Source organism: Scomber japonicus, chromosome 5, assembly GCF_027409825.1.
Source record: "Scomber japonicus isolate fScoJap1 chromosome 5, fScoJap1.pri, whole genome shotgun sequence".
Classification (NCBI taxonomy): Eukaryota; Metazoa; Chordata; class Actinopteri; order Scombriformes; family Scombridae; genus Scomber; species Scomber japonicus.
In genome coordinates, this window is record NC_070582.1 from 8,668,408 (window position 1) to 8,689,011 (window position 20,604).

At 37.8% G+C, this 20,604-nt stretch overlaps 2 protein-coding genes across 2 annotated transcripts; both read left to right on the forward strand.

The window, feature by feature from the left end:
• Positions 1-576: 576 nt before the first annotated feature.
• On the forward strand, positions 577-6,129 carry isg20 (interferon stimulated exonuclease gene). The gene is made up of 4 exons (XM_053319209.1): positions 577-617; positions 2,507-3,163; positions 3,638-3,838; positions 5,107-6,129. The coding sequence occupies exons 2-4, from the start codon at positions 2,540-2,542 to the stop codon at positions 5,305-5,307; spliced, it is 1,026 nt and encodes a 341-aa protein (XP_053175184.1). The 5' UTR covers positions 577-617; positions 2,507-2,539; the 3' UTR covers positions 5,308-6,129.
• An 8,532-nt stretch (positions 6,130-14,661) lies between these two features.
• rlbp1b (retinaldehyde binding protein 1b) lies at positions 14,662-18,443 on the forward strand (the record flags this gene model as incomplete). Its single annotated transcript, XM_053319498.1, has 6 exons — positions 14,662-14,799; positions 15,773-15,977; positions 16,705-16,883; positions 17,008-17,166; positions 17,367-17,477; positions 18,315-18,443. Coding segments are annotated over 6 exons (921 nt in total), but the record flags the coding sequence as incomplete, so codon positions are not given.
• Between the last annotated feature and the right edge of the window lie 2,161 nt (positions 18,444-20,604).

Here is a 20,604-nt window from a genome sequence, read left to right on the forward strand (position 1 = left end):
TTTGTTGATGGAGAACAAATATTTATAAGCACTCTATTTTTGAATGTTTTTTTTTTAAAGTAGATAAGAGTCAAACACAACAAAAACATGTATCAGCTGCACAAAAACATTTTTAGAAAGTTTAAATAAAATACTATAAATGTACTACTTTTAAGTCAATTTTCAATTTGAGTTGAACATCTTATTTCCTGTACAAACTTTCTTTCCTCCTTTACTGACATATAGAATACAAAATATCACAATATTCATCTTTCAGTTTGTAGAAAATAATGTATAGTAAAAGTAGAAAAACAACTAAACAAAGTAAGGGGAGTTACATAAAGATTTTAAACAGGTAATAATATTTTATACAGCCTTTGGATTACAGGAAAATGAACCTTAAAAGATTTGTAATGTATAGCTGATAATTCACCTTATTAAAAACGATCTAATCATTAAATTAAATTGTAGTGACACAGTGGTGCAGTTCCTCTCCAGGCCTGCAGGGGACGCCTCTGTTGGTATGTAACAGTTCAACACTTCCTCCTCATAGGTCTGAATCAGCCAATCAGAGAAGAGCTCTAACAAACACGTCCAGGCAAGTCTCAGAGAGTCCACGTGGTGCTTCAGACCAGCAGGTAATGTCCCAAAAATACTCAATATTTTCCTATTTCTGTTGTTTTCTTCTGATTTTTGACACTATTCATAAACAAGTTAGACTCTTAGCTTTTATGTGATGTGATGTTTTATTTAATGGAGGATGTTTAGTGTCTTTAGGGAGGCTTTATTCTGCTAGTATCGTTTTACTCAAACACCATGCTACAAAACCTCAATGGAAATATTGTGCATTTATAATTAATATGGTTTTTGACTGAGTTCAACACAATATACAACGTGGTCAACCACGTTTACTGGATCATTATGTGCCATTATTAAATTCGGCATACATTTAAAATCTGTAAAACAAGTATTTAGTAGAATAATTGTATGTTTTTATAATGACATTTGGTTCATCCCTGATGGCTGATGCTCATCTCGGCCTTTTCCAAATAAGGCACGTGTGTAGTTTAGCCAGCTATTGAGCTTTTTAGTTTGTTGTACACACAGTTAAACTTTTAAATTGACTACTAGAGTCTAATAATAATAATGACAAATAATCATTAGTAACGTTTTATGAGAAGTTTAATATCTAGCGACTATCAAAGGAACATTAAATTGACAGTATTTTGAATGGAGTTTGGTGCCTTTTGTGTTTTATTTTTCAAACACAAAAAAAACTGAATAATTCCCATCTGATGTTTCCCAGACTTTCATAATCGACTTTTAATATATTTATGAGTTATATAAGTTGACTGTTACGTGAATGAGATCAAGAAGAGACTCTTAACACAGTAACAGGAGAGTCTGTTGAAATGTGTTGCTGTCAATCACCTGGTGGTACACTCACAGGTATTTCTGCCTCTGCTGTCTAATCTTATCGGCTGTTATATAATAGAAATATGATATAGTATAGTATTTCTTAACATTGTACATAATGTCAGAGTCATTGTGTTTTATTTAGCTCGTGTTCTCATAATAAGGCTGAGCAACATCTATAATATATATTGTATATGAGACCAGATATCATAATAATGTGATAAGTTTAGTCTCTTCTTGATTTAAAAAGCTACATTATAGTAAAAATTATGTAAATTTTGTGAACTTCAAACTGTTGTAGCTGTTCTGTTATCTCTCTTTAAACTAATTAGTCATTATATCCACATTACTGATGATTATTTATCAAAATTGCATTGTGTAAATATTTTATGAAAGGCACCAATAGTCATTCCTGCAATATTGATATCAAGCTATTTAGTCATAAATTGAGATTTTATTTTATTTCTTTCATATTAACCAGCCATATCTCATAATAAATTGTATTTTTTGTGTATTACTCTAACATGACACACACACACACACACACACAGGGATGTTTGGTATCAAATCGGTAGGTAAAATAATCACAGTAAACACTATTATCACAATAATCATCAACGTCCTACTTTTCGGGCTAAAATAATAGTAAAATGACTTTTCGCCTTTTTATTTTCTCAGGATTTTATTCACTGGACAGTGATCTGTATGTTGCAGCTTTTTTGGAATCTGCATAAGAAATGAACAGTTAAAGATCTGTTTTAAAAAAAAAAAAGACCTAAATAAAAGCAGCTTATTAAAAGGTTAAGAGAAGAAGTCTCTTGCTCTATGTCTCTTAAATTCTACACACACCATTTATATATTTCCTGAGTAATAGATTGATTGATTTCAGGAGTGGATTACTTTGTTATTAGTGTTATCTGCTGTCTGTGTAAACTGACACATCTCTACAAACACATACAGTGAGCTAATCACTGTGGTTTTGTGGTGACTAAAGGTACAATACTATCTTATTTCAGAGTGAATGTTTAAGATTTAGACAAATAAACCTTTTAAAGTAGGGATCATTTACTGAATTTCTTTCCTAATATTAATTGTTTCATTTCCTTTTTAGAAATGACTACTAGGCAAGTTTCGTCGGTTTCTGATGGCTGAGGCGTCAAGAAGGAATAAAGTCTCTTCATGGGGGCTTCTCAGCAATTACCGATATTTGTGCAAAAAAAGGATGATGATGCGCGCCATGGAGAGCGCCAGAGCCAAGAAGAAACGTCAGCAGAGGATCACGATTGCTGACATGAAGAGGAAAAGAACCGACAGCCACAACGAACCGCTGGATACAAATAAACTGATCAAAAAGACGAAATCGGAAAACACCCTGAACTCTGAAAATAAGAGCGCTGACGTGTCGAAACCTGGACTTTGTGTTTCTAAAGTGGACCAGCACAGTCTGGTGGGCGCCCTCACAGACTGCTGGGAGGTGGACAGCGGGTTCTGCTCTGAGACCAGTCCTCCAGCCAGCGGCAGAAGTTCTCCGTGCCTCAGCTCGTGCCGGACCATGGTGGTGGCGTTGGACTGCGAGATGGTGGGGACGGGGCCCGGCGGGCGCTGCAGCGAGCTGGCCCGCTGCAGCATCCTGGATTACCATGGCAACGTCCTCTACGATAAGTACATTCGGCCGTGTCAGGTCGTCACAGACTTCAGGACTCGCTGGAGCGGCATCCGGAGGCATCACCTACGCAACGCCACGCCCTTCGCTCAAGCCAGAGAGGAGGTGAGGCCCACTTCACTTCATCTGCTGTTGTGTTTTCCACTTTCTCATTTTAAAACATTTTTGTCACACCATTTAGAAATAATATAATTGGTGTAAAGTGTGTTTAATCACGTGGATTGTAATCAAACTTTAAAATGAAGATCCATGTCATCTATTTATTCATGCATGACCTTCATCTTGAGCTGTTGTGGACCAGATTTGATTATTTTCATTATCTATTCATCTGTTCATTTTGATTTAAATTGATAAGTTGTTTGGTACATAAAAGGTCAGAAAATGGTGAAAAAGCCCAAGATGACATCATCAAATGTCTCATTTGTCTGCAATCCAAACATATTATCTACATAGAAAATACACAATTCAGTAGTTGAGAAAAAACAAACGGGTTTAAATTCAGTCAAACATTAAACTCAACTTCCTGCTCAAGTTTTATCTCCATTCTTATCTGCATCTGGTGCGTCCTCTGTCACGCAGGTCCTCGGTATACTGGAGGGCAAAGTGGTCGTGGGACACTCGATCTACAACGACTTTGACGCGTTGGACATGCTCCATCCAGTCCACATGGTCAGGGACACCAGCACCACACGCTTCCTCAGTCGGCTGGCGGGATTCCCCAGAGAACGTTGCCCCTCTCTCAAGATCCTCGCCAACAAGCTGCTGAACAGGAAGATACAGGTGAGACATCTTCAGCCCTTTACACATTGAATGTGTTTGTCTAGAAATTTAAAATTGTTTGGGCTTTTTTGTTTTTTTTTGTAGGCAGCTGTTCATTTAAATGAGCTTAAATGTTTATTTATCGACTTGCCGGTAACGGACCAAACATAATATTGGCAGTGGGTCAAGGAACTTAAAAACTGAAATTTTGTAACATAAACACACATAAAGAGTTTCTCAGTCTCTCAGAATAAAACAGCAGCATGACTTAAGCCATTTTAATCATTTTCCTGCAACAAAAAACGTCAGTAGTCATAAACTTTTGTTGAAAGTAGCATTAAGGTCAAGATGAAACAGCATTTCAAGATAACTGATTTGGGTATTGTGACATATTATGGAGTAAAGCAGGATGCAGGCAGGGCGTAACGTTGGGAGGAAACTCATTTGAATGTTGAAAAGTGGACGTTTCATCATTAATCTAATCTGTGGTTGATTGATGGGTGGATGTTTTGATATTTTATTGGTTCAAGCCTACATCAGTACACACAAGTCATATTTAGTTTTATAGAGAAAGAAAACATGATTAGATTTTGATTTAAAAATACAAATACACAAAAAAATGTCTTTGTACGTTTTGGGCCTTTGGGGTTTTTTTCATTCCTACTTTAAGTGTTTCCACTGCCTGTGTGGGTTTAAGAAAACAAATAAATAAAATGGGTAATATTACTAATAGACTAACTGATACAAAGTCATGGCCAATTTTATTGATTGACATCATAGTAACATATATGTTGGCTGAAAAGTACCAAAAAATTGCATTAGATCATTTTTAAAGATAGTTTAGTAGATAAATTAAAGTGTGCTCTAATGTAAAAAAATGTTTCACCATTGTTTGTCCACCAGAGAGCAGTGATATGTTTATATTTTAAACTGTGACTGTCCTGCTCAGTACATGTTAGTAAATAATAAAGTAGTTGGTAAATAATTAAATATGAAGTCTCTACCAAAAAATCTTTTTGTTACACCAGCTGATTGTTTGTTAACATTTATATTAAAGGTTGGAGTTTTCTCTGCCTGTGATTTTTGCTTTTTAATGGTTCATCATCCTTCTACACTGTTGGTTGGGCTGCTTTGGGAACAAAACTGAAGACAATCTGAAGACATAGTTACTAAAATGTATAATTACAGGCATATCTGTGTTTTTGTGTACCGTGTTGAGTATGTGAAGGCAGTTTGAGTCGTTGTGAAACACGCTAACCCCGTCTGCGTCTCTCTCTCTCTCCACTCAGGTTGGGAAGCAAGGTCACTGCTCGGTGGAGGACGCTCGAGCCGCCCTCGACCTCTACAAGCTGGTGGAGGGCGAGTGGGAGCAGGAGCTGCAGAACAGAATGAGAGACAACGAGGCGCCACACAAGCCCAGCTTCGCCGCCTCCAACCACTACATGCAGGACGAGTACTGGCCCAACGATGTCATAGCTGGCGGCCAATGAGAGGAGGGGGATTAATGACGTGTGAAATACCTCAACATGGTGACGTCCTCAGAAACCTTTTGATAACAAACAATGTGAGTTAAACACATTTGGACAGTGAATCAGCTGATCAAGGATATAAAAGGATTGTAATAAATAAGTGCTAATGTATTTTTGGGGTGTGTGATAAAATGTATCTGCATTATCTCATATGAGGAAATGTTCTGTATCACCATGGGGATAATAACTTTATTGCCTGAATTAAAACACTTGTTAACTTATTGAGTTTTAAACATGTTAAACATGGTTGGAGTTCTTAGCAGCATATTTTCTGCTGTGATAACAGATATTTACTTTCAGAGGTCAGTTGTTACAGACTTGATTATTATACTAAAGTATGAAAGGTGCTCTTAAGGTTGGGGGTTATTAACTTAAAGTATAATGTGTTTGGAGTATCTGCTCTAAACTTGAAAGGTGAAATTTAACTGATACCAGGTTAGGACGTGAGGCCGATTTTGGGCCACAGATGCAGCTATTTTGTGAAAATGAAACTTTATTGTTTTATTTTAATTTCTCTACTCAATCAAACAAACAAAACGCACACTTATCTGCAGTGAACACTCAAAACTGCTCAAGGTGCCTTCAACATGCAGCTGTTTTAAACAACCTGTTAAAAGTGTTGCTGTGACGTCCATGTACACGCAGCCATAGATGTATTATTATTATTATTATAACAGTGAACTGTGTGGGTGTATTTAAGAACTGTATCAGTGGTAGTTGATTACCTCTCATTGTAAGCTGCTCTTTAATGTCCTAATAAACCGGCATCATGTTAAAATAAAACCATTGGCAGTGTGACTTTTTTTTTTTTATTATTTTAAATGAAAGTGACAAATAGTATGAAAACATAAATATTTAGTGTTTTTCTTTAATGTTGTGTCTTTTATGTCACTCTGGTTTAACTTCAGTTCACCACTGTTGTATGTGTGATGCTGCTAACTGACTTGCTTGCAAAAGATTTTAATCTCAAAGTGACTTCCTGGTTAAATGAAAGTGAGAGGAAACTGAGTCAAAACAGTAACTGAGGGTTTTTGTACAAACTTAAAGACCATGAAAACCTTCTTAATATTAGCAATGGGATCATTTATGAACATAATATCCTTTTAAAGTCTAAAAAAATATCATTAATTTTAAATTATATTTTGGACAAGAGTTTTGATTTTTTTTTCTTTCTGTTTAATCTGAACTATCACTGGTTTGATGTAGGCAGGACCATTTTGGCAAAAGGTGATGTCACACTACCTTCCTGTCTCCCTGCACCAATCAGGAATAAGCAATATTTTAATTAAAATGATGGCGAGGCTGTGCGGTTGTTGACTTATGCTTTACTTATGCTGCAGCTTTTTCAATTAAAACTGATTCAACCATACTTGGAACAGTCCCGATGAAACCGATCAGATGGGTTTTGAGTTTTTTTTGTTTTTTTTTCTTGTACACTAAGCTGATTCTCTTAAATGCTGACACCTTTTAATCAGTGGAAAAGTGTGAAAGTATTGACAGGAATGTGTATTGAGAAACTCCACCTGAAACTATATCGTGTTTTTCTTTTCTCAAATGGGAAGCTGTTTATTTAGAGTTGTAAAAAGTCCTATTTTTATTACACATCATGTATATTTGTGTGTTTCACCTTAAGGGTCATACTAGCTGCAGTCGAATAATTCCCAACAACTATGGCGTCACTGTCGTCCTACTTGATCCACGGCCAGATCGGTATTAACAGAACAGCAGCAGCAGCATTAATGGATGAAGTAAAGGCTCTGTTAGTGTTGGGAAACGTTTCTGGATCATCGGTCACAAACACTGGATCAGGATGTGAAATCATCTAATGGTCGTTAAAGGCTACGAAATCCACCGCAGTAAAGATGGGCTGACCCAATATTCTCAGTTTAACGTTTAACGCTATAGCAATAGATATTTAGCACCATGAAGTGACTGAAACACATGCTGCCCAGTGTTAGGACTTCCCTTTCCCTCCACTAATCATGCAGTACAGTGAGCTGCAGGTGGAGCTGTACATTTTTCTACGCTCTGAGGCTCTTTAATGGCTTTGTCCCTGTGCCTCCGCCTCTTTCTTTCTTTCTTTCTTTCTTTCTCGCTCTGTAAAGCCTGAACTTGGCCCTACAGCTCAGGCTATAGAGAGAACAGAGAGTAGCATTGTTGGGCCAATCCATCTAATTTTGTTCCCCAAATCGCTTTATTACGCAGATGAGGCCTGATCTAGCAGATTACTGGTCGGCTGCCTGCGCCTTCATCGTTGCATCAGGAGGAAAACGTGTGTTGGTGACGTTAATGATTCCCAGGTCAGAGACGGGAAAATGGCTAACTTCCAAATAACTGACTGATTGGATGAGTCTATGTACATAAAGCCGCCTGGAGAGACATGTAAAGAGGAAACATGTACAGGACTTCAGTCTTAAATTGAACGGTCATCAAGGCTGGATCACCCAGCAGCCCCTAAAGCTCAGGTTTACTGCATATAGTTCTATATAGGTCTATGAAATCTGAATAATCACAAATGTGAGAAATTTGAAGCACTGAAGTAAAATAAATCCTCCATCTGGTCCTCTTCTTGGTATTAAAATATTGACCTGATTTGTCATTAAATTGTGTTTAACGGGTTATTTTCAATATGAATAGGTTTGATTATTATTTTCTTTACAAATCAGTTGATTGTTCAGTTTATGAAATGTCTGGAAACAGTGAAATATGCGGATCAATATTACCTGAAGCAAAGTTAAACATATTCAGATGATTAGCAGGCAGAAACCCAAATATGTTTACTATCATGAAAAACTACAAAAACTAGCAAATGTTCATTTTTGAGAAGCTACCAATACATTATTTGGTATCGTGCTGTAAAAAAAATCAAATATAATCTGTCAGTCAACTAATCATTTAATCATTTCAGCTCTAGAGGCTCATCTGGCCATGACTGTCACTGGGTGAAAACACACACACACACACACACACACACGAAAAAGACTGTTCCTGCTCACTGTTTTTGGTTTGTCCATTCTGGGCTGCTGTAGAAACACGGTGGTGCAACATGTCGGGCGCTGTGCTCCCTTTGTAGATATGAAGGGCTTATTGTGACGATTCTTATTTTCATGTCATTATACACTTATGAAAACATACTTGAATGAATATTATACTCCATTTCTGCCAAGTCTGTTCTCCTAGATGCCACTAAATTCTACACACTGCACCTTTAAACACGTGTTTGGTTGAAATACACAAAACTACAAAAAATACAATATAAAAATAAGGTGTAATATTATCCCAAACAAACTGGAAGACATATTGTTCAAATGAAATGAAATGTTGTTGCTTTAAGGAATTTGAAAAGGGAACAAATGAACCAACCTGGTAGCTGATTGGTTAACGTGCCTGCCACATAACTGCTATGTTTGGTTTCATCCCAGCCAAGGACGCTCGCTGCATACCATAACTATCTCTCTGCCCTTGTCTTCTGACTGCCTCTGCGATACAACAAAGATAAACATGTCACAAAAAGAAAAGGAACAAATTATGAAAACTTTTTACAATCAGCACTTTCAGGATGACACTCTTGGGTTATTAGAAACAGCAGTTACAATACAATGAATTAGTGAATGATTTGTATGTGTTGAGAAATGTATACGATGTGAATGGGCCCCATAAGTCTTATTTACACCCCTGCTGTGGGCTTGTATCACAATCTTTTACAAAACATTTATAAAGGAAAAGATTATACACATTTTGTTAGCATATTGAAAAGTGTCATTATAGGAAAATCATGAACATTAGATTACAGTACCGTGCTGTATTTACTACCTAGTGGCTCTTTGTTGATTTGTTTGCATGCACGTCTCTGTTGCTCAACTCAGATTAATCTAGAGATTTTTTACTCAACCTCACTCAGTTGATTAGACACACAGATCGAGTCCATGGCTCCTATGTGATGAATGACTTCCTATATTATATAAGCCTTTACTCTCCGCTCCTAATACACGCACACACACACACACACAGAGTGCACATAGTCCATTTTGCGGCCATCAAGGTGACAGCCACGTGCACGGTGCCGTTATGCTTGCTGTGCTGACATGTATGTGAGAACTAATCTGATCAGTTTAGGGTCCGTGTTTACTGATATAAATGAACCTAAGTCTAAATCCAAATACTTAGGGTGGAGGTGGAGGCGGTGCTTGTGTGTTTGTGTGTGTGTGTGTGTGTGTGTGTGTGTGTGTGTGTGTGTGTAGCTAATACATATTTATGAAAACAGAGGAAGTGTTGAGTATATGTTAAAGCTTTCCTCCTCAGTTAAACAGATTTATACTTTTTTAAAGATCTTATAGTATTTGTTGCATGTGGTGGAAGCTCAAGAGCTTACAAGAAACTACTATTAAGAAATTGCTAGGCTATTTAAGATTGTTTTATGTTTCAAAAATGAGAAAACTTTAATGCTGAATCTTCCTCCTCTAAACCAAAATATGCAGAATGTGACTAGAACGTTTATTATATTGTCTGTTGTTAAATTAATGAGGTATGTTTATGTCTGTTTGATGAGATATTGGCAGGAATTCATCACATTTGTAGTCACATATAACACTTGATTACACCCTTTAAAAGATGTATATTTGATATTAGTGATATTTCTGAATGTTACAGCAAGTTAAAGGATAGGTTCATGGATTTTTAAGTCTTAAAACAACAGTCAGACGCCCAAATGAACACTGAAACAGGATGTTCTTGCTGTAATAATTTAATTCCTCCTGTTCATAGTTACTATTAGAAGATCCCTAGATAATAATGCACTTACAATATAAGTGATGGGGGGGGGGGGGGGGGGAAACCACAGTCCCCGTTTTGAGCAAAAATATATTTAAAAGTTTATCTGAAGATGAGTAGTGTCAATAAAGTGGATGTTTGCCACAGTTACAAATCCCCCTTTTCTCTAAACAAGGTGTTTTACTGTTCAGCTTCCATGAAAACGGGGAATTTAGCACATATATTATCTTATGATGCAGCTGGATTCACAAGATCACCAGATCACATGAGAGTCCATCATGCTTCAAGTTATACGCCTGTAGCTTCCTCGTCATCCTAGACCTACTGGCAGCTTTGGGCTTGGTTTAGCTGTGACAACAGAGAGGAGAGATAGATGGTGATTGACAGATGATTCATCCAATCACCTGTGTGTATTACAAACAGTTTCTAGGGCCCCATGGACCCCAGGAAGAGTAGCTGTTGCCTGGGTAACAGCTTATGGGGATCCAAATAAACTAAAATAAACTAAACTAGGGATAACTTCTCATTCTGTCTAACAAGGCATCTTACCTCATTTTAGCTTCAATTAAACTTTAATGGATTTTTGCACAGAAGGAAGACTGGATTATGTCTCCCATCATTTAATAGTAGCCATGAGGTCATTGTGTATTCAGGCTGCTTTAAGACATACTTGTAAAATTCTGAACTTGTCATTTAAAGACTATCTAAATCAAGTTATTCCTATTGCCAGAGATAATAGCTACACTACAGTATTCCCTTTTATATAAGATAAGTGCTGATTCATGACGATGAATCAGCATGACGATATCAGAACCATACTGAACACCTTTCCACCATTATGCCTCTAAAAATGTGAAACAGACTGAATAAAGCTCCACCTCTCCTTCCACCCGACCCGAGTGTTTTCACGTTGCAGTAATGAAAACCGGGAATCAGCGATCACAATGGTCACTTTTCACTCCATCCAAGTCTCCGAGGAATGCCACCAAATCCCCTCCCTGTCGTCCCCTCCAATCCTGCCTGTTCCTCACTTAAACCGCCTCTTACCTAAAAGTGTGTATATATTACAACATTACATCATCCGAAATGTGTCCTAACCCTGCCTCTGTCATGTGAGCACCTTCACCATTGGCCAAACACCTTTCGCCGTCCCCTCTGCCCCCCCCCCCCCCCCCCCCCTTCCCACCCTCCACCCTCTACCACTTTTATGCTGATTGAAAAGAAAAAGAAATCTATTGGGTGTAATCTGTCGTGACGCCACTAATCCCAGAGCTACAAATTATAGGTCCCCTCCACCGTGCTCCACACAGACCCCTGTGACTCCCCACCAGCGACTTCACATCTGCCCCAGGTAAGGCTCGGCCTCCTCTGCTGAGGTGCTGCCTTTTTTTTCTGCCTCGGATGTTGCACGACTCTTAAACTCTGCAGCTTCTTTGGGTCCTACTGTTGTCCTTCATGCTGCTGATGGAGATGATTTTAACCAGGGACATTGATGCTGTGGCATGAATTGTTTTTTAAAATGTGGATATTTAACTGCTTTTGACTCCCAAACTGAATTTCTCTTTCTTGTATCTTGATGTATTTGAGTGTTAAATCTAATTATAAGCCTTGTTGGTCAAATCTTGCTCAGTAGGTGCATTATGGGACTAATTCTAGCTCCCACTGTGTCCAAAATTCCTAAAAATACAAGCACTCATGGTGCTGCTGCTCTAGATATTGAGTCTACAGAGAGGCATTTACAGTGTTATAGTAGTTAGAAACCTGTGTGATGCAGTGAACTTTAGGAATCAGCTGTCGAGATAGAGAGTAGCATGTGGAGGATGTTAGACTCTGTCCTGATTGATGACACTTGGAGAGCAGTCTAGCTTCAAAATTTCAATGTGTAGGAGACAGATGGACTGTTTATGTCTCCAAAGATACTCAATATGACACCTAAATGCATGAAACATTTGTTGGAGATCACATATTTCACCATAATTTTCACCTCAAGTGTGTTATATTATAAATTAAGTCAGGGCTGCAACTAACAATTATCTTAATTTTTAATCAATCTGCTCATTATTTGCTCAATTAATTATTTGGTCGATAAAATATAGTTAAAATCAGTGAAATCTGCCCATCAGAATGTCTTGAAGGCCAATATGATGTTTCAGATTGCTTGTTTTGTCCACCAATGTAAAAACCCAAAGATATTCAGTTTACTATTAAATATCTTGACAATTAAGAAGCTGTAAATGTATGTTTAATGTTTTTTGCTTGAGAAATTGTTGCTGATTCATTTCCTGACACAAATTTACTGAGAATGGAACAAGAAACCTACACTGCAAGTTTGATCTAGTTGAATATAAAAGGAGATTTAAGGGAATATTAAGGTTCATGTGGTTCTGTATAGATACTCAATTTATAGACACTTATTGAATTTATCAGCATGATACTCAAGAGTTAAACTTTAAGAAAACCTTGAGGGTGATCCTTTTGATTATAAAACCAATGGACTGTTGACCTTAAATGTCCTGATAAACCATCTAGGAATGGGGCAAGAGCTAAATATAGCACAATCAGAGTACCTTGTTATAGCAGAGAGAGGGTGGGATGGAAAGGGATTAATGTGGAGTACAGTACATCAGTAGTTTGCTTTTTTTTGTCAGGAGTCGTGAGAATCACAAGTTCCTGTTTGTTTCCCCTCCAGACTGAACAGAGCTGATATTAAAGAGCAGAAGACATGGCTGTTGTTGTAAGTACACACACTTTTTACTTATTTAAAACTGTTTTGGATCAATTGTAAAAAAAAGAGAAAACTGATCAATGCCGATATTTGACATACGTTTCTTCTAACCGAGCTCTAGCAGCATCATCTGTGATTTAAATAGTACTCCTCTCACAACTTTCTCCAAGACAAACACCCATTCATCTTTCTGTAAACTGGACTCAGCCACAGCTCAACATTTCTCAAGACCAAAGCTCATTGTTACGGATGCCGTAAACAGTTGCTAATCCCTGCTTCAGGTCTACTTGTAGTCGTTACTGTGCATTTGCAGGCTTTACTGGACTCATGTGAGAGAGATTAACCGAACACTGAAGCCCATTGATTATGTTCCTGTACTGTTTGGTAGCCAAGCATTTTATCTGTGTGGATTAGACTCGTTTTTAAACTTCACACTGCATAACCAAGTCTTGTGAGAGAATTATATTGACACAGAAATGCGTTTAAAGCAACATGCACATATTACAAGCGTGAGAGCAGAAGGAGGAGGAGTCAATCTGCAGAAATAAATGAGTGTGCATGGTTTAGGTGTATAACCATCAAAAAACACCTGCTGTGAGATGATAAATAGGAGTTTTTCAGAAATATTGACATGCAATATTAATGATCGAGCCTTCCCATTTCTGAGGGTCACTGACCGGTGAGCCAACACCCTTAACATCGAGGTCCTGGAACTGGCACAGCTGCATGGACTTAATCCATTATTAATGATATTAATTATACACCACAGCCTTTCCTGCCGTGATAAACTCTCCACTGTGGAAATAGTCTATTGAGGTGTGGCCAGTGGTGCAACAGCCTGCTGAAAGGTTTCAACTCACATTGAGCAACAAGAATTAGTCACTGCTGCTTTACTCTGACTTATTAAAACTAGGACTCACAGCTGTTCTTAGTTATAGTTTGTAAGGCTGACTGTCAAACCTCAATACTTTTATTGGAATCTTATGATATCGGCATTGAATGTCTGATCAGATTTATAGCATTTTCTATTAATTAATCAGATATTTAAACCATAATTCTGCCAACTTTAGACTTTATCAAATTATTATAATATAGCTGCTTATGTTTAGACATAATTCAACATCTAAGCGTGTTTGCTTATTTTGTTAAATGAATAAAAACACATTTATATTTTTTAAGTAAAGTATTAGAAAGTACTGATTCACTATCTTTATTTAATCTCACGTATTAAATAATTGATGTTAAGTATCAAAAAAGTTTTATATTCTTATATTTAGATTAGTTTTGTTCTATGTAGTCATATTATTTTCTGTAATATTGTGTAATTGTAACATTTTTTAGGCGGAGGCTTTAAATAAACCCTGTTTTCTGCCTCTCCATGCACTGTATATTATCTTTCATTGTTTTGTGTAAATTGTGAACTTGTGCAAAATAAACTTAAGTAATCTAATTTAAGATGACACCCACGTTTTGTGGCTTGAAAGTTGAAGTTGACATGGTAGAGCTTGTAGCAATGGTGCTGCTAATTGTTGGTATGTCAACTAGTGCGTAAATAAAATGAAGTGTATTTACACAGGACTAAAGCAAGCTAGTGAGAGGATTTTGAGTGGAATTTGTACCTTATTAACTGGACTTAAGCGTAAAATGTTTGCGCTGTGTGGTGCCCTGAAAATCCTACAAGGCATTTATTTGTCTTTTCTCTTGAGATGAAGTGCTTGTAAACTGACTCATGATAAAGCTGTTCTGGATGTTTCATTAATGCTGACCGCTGACCGCTGACCTCTGACCTCTCTCTCTCTATCTCTCTATCTCTCTCTCTCTCCCTGCAGAGTGGAACTTACCGTATGGTGTCCGAGGAGGAGCAGGCTCTCAGGGCCAAGCTTGAGCGTCTCACCGTCAAGGACCACGGGCCGGTGTTTGGACCCTGTGCCAGCCTCCCAGACCACACCAAGCAGAAGGTAGCTAGACCTGCTCTCACATGACCAAGTCAGGAAAGGAAACACAAAACATAATTATGTTCAAGAGTCTAATCACTGTGCTATGCTACCTATGATCTTTTAAATTACATATAAACATAGGATAAAAATAGAAATTAAACAAGTTAAGGGTCTCATTATTTTTGAAGTGTTATTGTGCAATTTCAGCACACACATTCCTGCTAAATGGCTAACTGTAGCTAGTAAACCGCATTTACTGGCTACAGTTTTTTCACTCAAGCATTGAACTAGTTCAGTTTAGAGAAACTAGTTTGTAGTTCCACTCCTCTACATTTCAGAGGGAAGTATTGTACTTTATACTCCACTACATTTATCTTTTTAGTTATAGTTTTAGTTTCTTTTCAGATCAAAATTATGTTGCATTATTCAAGATTAAACCAGCAGTTCCCAAATTCACATGAAATCTGTGTCTTTTCATGTCATGTTTCAGATGTCTGCAAGTTGTTTGCTCCTGTTAACTTTGTTTAAATACATAAAACCCAAATAATTATAACCCAAATATTTCATTAGACACAAATGATGATCTGGAAAACTGATCCAAATGTATGCATCAGACTTTATTTTATCTATTAAAAATAGTCAATTTAACACAGTCATAACAAGTACTTTTCCTTTCAGTAGGTTGAGTAAATATAGCTGCTATAACTTTTAAATGCAGGACATGTAAAGGAGTATTTTAACACTGTGGTATTTCTACTTTTGCTTAATCAAAGGCTCTGAGTACATCTCCCACCACTGGATAGCGATGTCAAACAGCTGTACTTCTCTGTGTATTTCACATCATCACATTCACCCTGCACATTCTTACAATCAATAAACACAATTTTTCAATTTTCTTTTTGACAGTATGTACATAAAAAAGGTATAAAACCAAAACTTAAGTACCTGTGTTTCTATGTGAGCTGTTAACGGTCTGGTGTGGCTCCTCTTACAGGCCAAGGATGAGCTGAACGAGACAGATGAGAAGCGTGTGTCTGCTGTGAAGGAGCTGCGAGGAATCATTAAGGAGAAGGCAGATGCAGGAGATGAACTGGCCAAGGGGGTGCAGGACACCTTTGGGGAGAAACCAGACGGTATGCTGGTCCGCTTCATCCGCGCCAGGAAGTACGACGTGCCCCGAGCCTTCGAGCTTATGAAGGGTACGTCCTGTAACTGACAGTTTTAAGAAGCAGATCCTGATATTCTGACAGCATTTTTCCTCCTCTGTACATGAAAGCTGTAATTATGGTGCCATTTTTTTAAAGAAAGCATCAAGCTCTTTTTAATACATGTATCTAGTTTAAATGGAAGCAGCTGTAAAGAAGTGAATGAGGGATTTTCATATTTTTCTTTTGAGAAAATCTGTCAATCTTTGGTGTCTGATATTTTGCATATGATCTAACAGATAAACAGCAGATCATTTACAAGTCAAAATAATATATGAAAAGGCTTCAAATGATGCAGTCATGCAGTCCTTTTGCAAAGATACACTAATGTGCCAAAAATAATGAACTTTATCAGTTTTATGTCAACTTTTCACAGTGATTTTTATGTTCACATCAGACATTTCATTGACAGCGTGTAAAATCCTTTGAAACAGTGTTTAGATCATCATGAGACACTGAAACACAACCTGATTTCATACTTTTAGATGCACTGGCTTCTCCTGAAGACAGCGAGATCTCACCTAGATATGATAAATACTAAAATTTGGCCATTAAATTGTCCATTAATATACAAATGTCAAAAAATTTAAATGCAAACCATGATTTCTTGGCTGCTAGAGGAACCTTTATCATATGGGCAGTGGCTGACAGGACCAGTCAATACGTCTCCAGATCTACAGCTGAGTATGACCTTTGAATCTGTTCCCGTGTCTCTGTCCAGGCTATGTGCGTTTCAGGAAGGATTACCCCGAGCTGTTTGAGAATCTGACCCCGGAGGCTGTACGCAGCACCATCGAGGCCGGTTACCCCGGCATCCTGCAGAGCAGAGACAAATACGGCCGCGTGGTGCTTCTCTTCAACATCGAGAACTGGGACTACGAGGAGATCACCTTCGATGAGGTAACCACATCTTACAATACTCAGTTTTCATTTAAACGGACACAAGTTTTTTTTTATCTTCTTTGTTCTCAAATTTTCATATCACCCTATGTGTGTGTGTGTGTGTGTGTGTGTGTGTGTTTAGATCCTGCGTGCCTACTGTGTGATCCTGGAGAAGCTGCTGGAGAACGAGGAGACTCAGATCAACGGCTTCTGCATCATTGAGAACTTCAAAGGCTTCACCATGCAGCAGGCGTCAGGAATCAAACCCACCGAGCTCAAGAAGATGGTGGACATGTTGCAGGTGGGGAGAAACAAACTCTTGCCTTAGACTAGTTGGTTACTGCAGACAGATTAGAGGATGGGGGAGAAAAATCTGTTAAGTAGTAGAAAAAAATCTCAATACTGAACTCGACATTTTAGGCTTCACTTACTTCCTGCAGGACTCTTCTTCACTGGATGTTTTTCTTCTTTTTTTTGTCTCATTCTTTCTTTCCAAACCAGGATTCGTTCCCTGCTCGTTTCAAAGCTGTGCACTTCATCCACCAGCCCTGGTACTTCACCACCACCTACAATGTGGTCAAACCACTCATGAAGGGCAAACTGCTAGAGAGAGTGAGTTACAGAGATTTAATTCAATAAGAATAATGGCATTGTGACTACTGCTGCTCCTGCCTACAGCCTCATTAAGTCTAATTACAGCAATGTTAGAAAAAACTACAAAGGAAAGAAAACTCTATACTTTGGTTTGGGTGCATGACTTTTATAATACAATTGAGAAAATGCACTTAAACATGAATCTAACGGACGTTACTAGACTCATTCCTGGTATTGTAACTACACTAATGCTTTTATGTTTTTCAGTTTTGGATTTAATTCACAGATGCAAAGTGCTTTATAGGGAAAAATTAGCACAATACATATATATATATAAATATATGTACATATATAAATAAAATCAGGCCACCAAAAGTACCCAGTGATAAGATAATATATATAGTACCAGTCAAATGTTAGGATGCTTTTCTTCTTGAAAGCTACTGTAAATGAAATGAAAGCTGTAACATAATCAAATGGAATAGATAAAACATTTTTAAAAGGCTTTTAGGTGATTTAAAAGAAGCTGAGGCTTATCTTTAGACTAGTGTAACAGTACTTCTTATTTTTGGAGCTTGGGGCTGTTTTATTATTAGTAGAGCTCACTGTAGGCTGCTGACTTTAATACCCATAATACACCAAATACCACTTTAAAATTAGGTTCATGGTGTGTTTTAGCAGTGAATGGTTAATCTGTTTTCTCTGTGTAACAGTGGGTTTATTGAGGCTTCACACCTCAGGGTATTATAAACACCCGCTTAAATTAAATGACCACTTATGTACAAAGGAAATAAATGGGTGCTGGAAATTCCTCCCTGTCTGTAATCCCTCTAACTGCTGCTGTGTTTGCTCTAGGTGTTCGTCCACGGAGATGAGCTGGACAACTACTACAAGGAGTTTGACGCCGACATCCTTCCTGCTGAGTTTGACGGAAAAGCTCCCAAGTACGACGGCAAGGCCACAGCAGCCAAGCTGTTCGACTAAACCCTCTCCCTCCCTCTGCCAACGAGGCTGAGAGCCATTATACATTACAAATCCCATAGTCTGTGGAGACTCAAACCCCAAATCTAGCTGTGTGGTTGTAGATCAAACAGGAACAAGGCAGTCTCACTTCCTGTCAGTCATTTCGACACTTTACTGTATTCTGTAAAAGCCACTTGGTTGACACTTTGGCTCCTTACAGCTTCTCAGATTTAACTGTGATGCCCAAAGCCCATTAAATACCGAAGGCAATGGCAGGTTTAAACATTACAGACTACACATGCTTTAAATAAAAGTAAATTAGCCTTAAAATAAAGATTTTAAGACTAATTTCCTTCCTTATAAACAATCTTTAATTTCATTTCATACCAGTTTAGTGTGAAAATCAGCCTTTCTAGTCTTAAAATTGGCTTGAAATAAGCAATTTATCACAGTGAACATTTAAGTGTCATTTTCGATCAGCAAAGCAATTTTGGGCAGAAGCTGCTATGACGCTTCCTTGTTGATGCGTTCAAATACACTCTGACATTCAGGATTTAAGAGTTTGCTGCCAAACAGCAACCCACATTAACACAAAAAGGCCAAATTTGTTTCACAACACCCACGATTGCCTATTGTTTCTTGTCAGATTTGTGATTTCATTGCATTTTAACAGCTGATTCACACATTTTGGATCTTAAGAGTTCCCTGGAATGGATAAGGAGTGACTTTTTAAAGAGTGCATGCTCACAACTGCAAGAAACAATTAAATAAAGGTGTTGAAATGTTCACAGCGATCAATTAGCCACCAAGTCTCTGCAAGTTGATTTTCACACTAAACTTAGTAGAGAGCCAGTGTCTGCCTGTAAGGTAGTATTTAATGTAAAGCGTGATATTTAAGTCTTTTAAATGGTATTACATGACGGAAAAACAGTAAAGCGTTTATTCAAAACCCACATTCAGATTCCCCGTCTCTCCTCTGTTAAGTTATGCTTATTTTGGACCGTACTGTACTTCACCCACACAGCTTGTTTGAACACTGGCTGGTCCCAGCTCTCTCAGTTTCCACTCACTTGCCCCCCACACCCCCTCTGTCTCTCCTTGAAGTACAAGGCTGATATTCCAACAAGTGCCTGTCTCTCATGTGTTTTTTAGATTGTTCTTCAATATGAATATTATGAAGTTTGACCCAATGTGCTACCTGATGCACCAATAAGAATGTCAATAAATGTACAATAAACTGTATATAAATGTACATTGTTGTCTTTGCATTGATTTAAACATAAAGGGGGAAAAAAAGAAGGAAATCTTGGAAATGGAGGTTGTATGTATGTGAAAAATATTTATTATTAGGTGAGTTCAAATAAGATGACTGTGTAACACATTAAAGCAAAAACACTCGGATTAGACCATAAATCTCACACTCATACGCAAATACATATTATAGTGCCATACAGTACAGTTTCAACTGTAAAGACAGTAAAGTGCAGGCAAAACGGTCCATTTCTCAACATATTGCACAAACAGCAGCAGGTTGCACCGCGCTTTTAAAAGGGCAGATTAACAATTTAAAGGACCAGTGTGTAAGATTTAGGGGGATCAATCAGCACAAATGGAATATAATAATCATAAGCATGTTTTCATTACTGTATAATCACAGAATGAGCCCTTTATATCTGCATAGGGAGCGCGTCCTCTTCCACGTAGGTCGCCGTGTTACACCATCATGTTTCTACTGTAGCCCAGAATGGACAAACTAAGCTTTTTTTGTTTTTTGCAAGGACATCGCAGCTTCTCCTACAAGCTTGTAAGGGAGGGGTGAGGGTGAGGTATCATTACGGTTCCCACCCAGCAGTGGGATCCATAATAACGCAAAGGGGAGGGGTATTCAGTTGGCTGCAATCTGCAACAGTGTCGCTGAGATGCCACTAAATCCTACACACTGGTCCTTTCATTACTATTACATCTTTTTAAATGAAATAAGACTTGCATGTAAAGATAATGAACAAAAGTGAATCATTAACAGTTAATTTGAAGCTTTAAGTTGTTTGTAGAGTCCACGGCATTTACATGAACACCACAGAACATATTCAATATTGCGGTGAAAGAGGTCCAAACCGCAAAACAAAGTTTCAGACCTTTATCCCCATTTATAACTGAAATACACCGTGAAACACAACAGAGA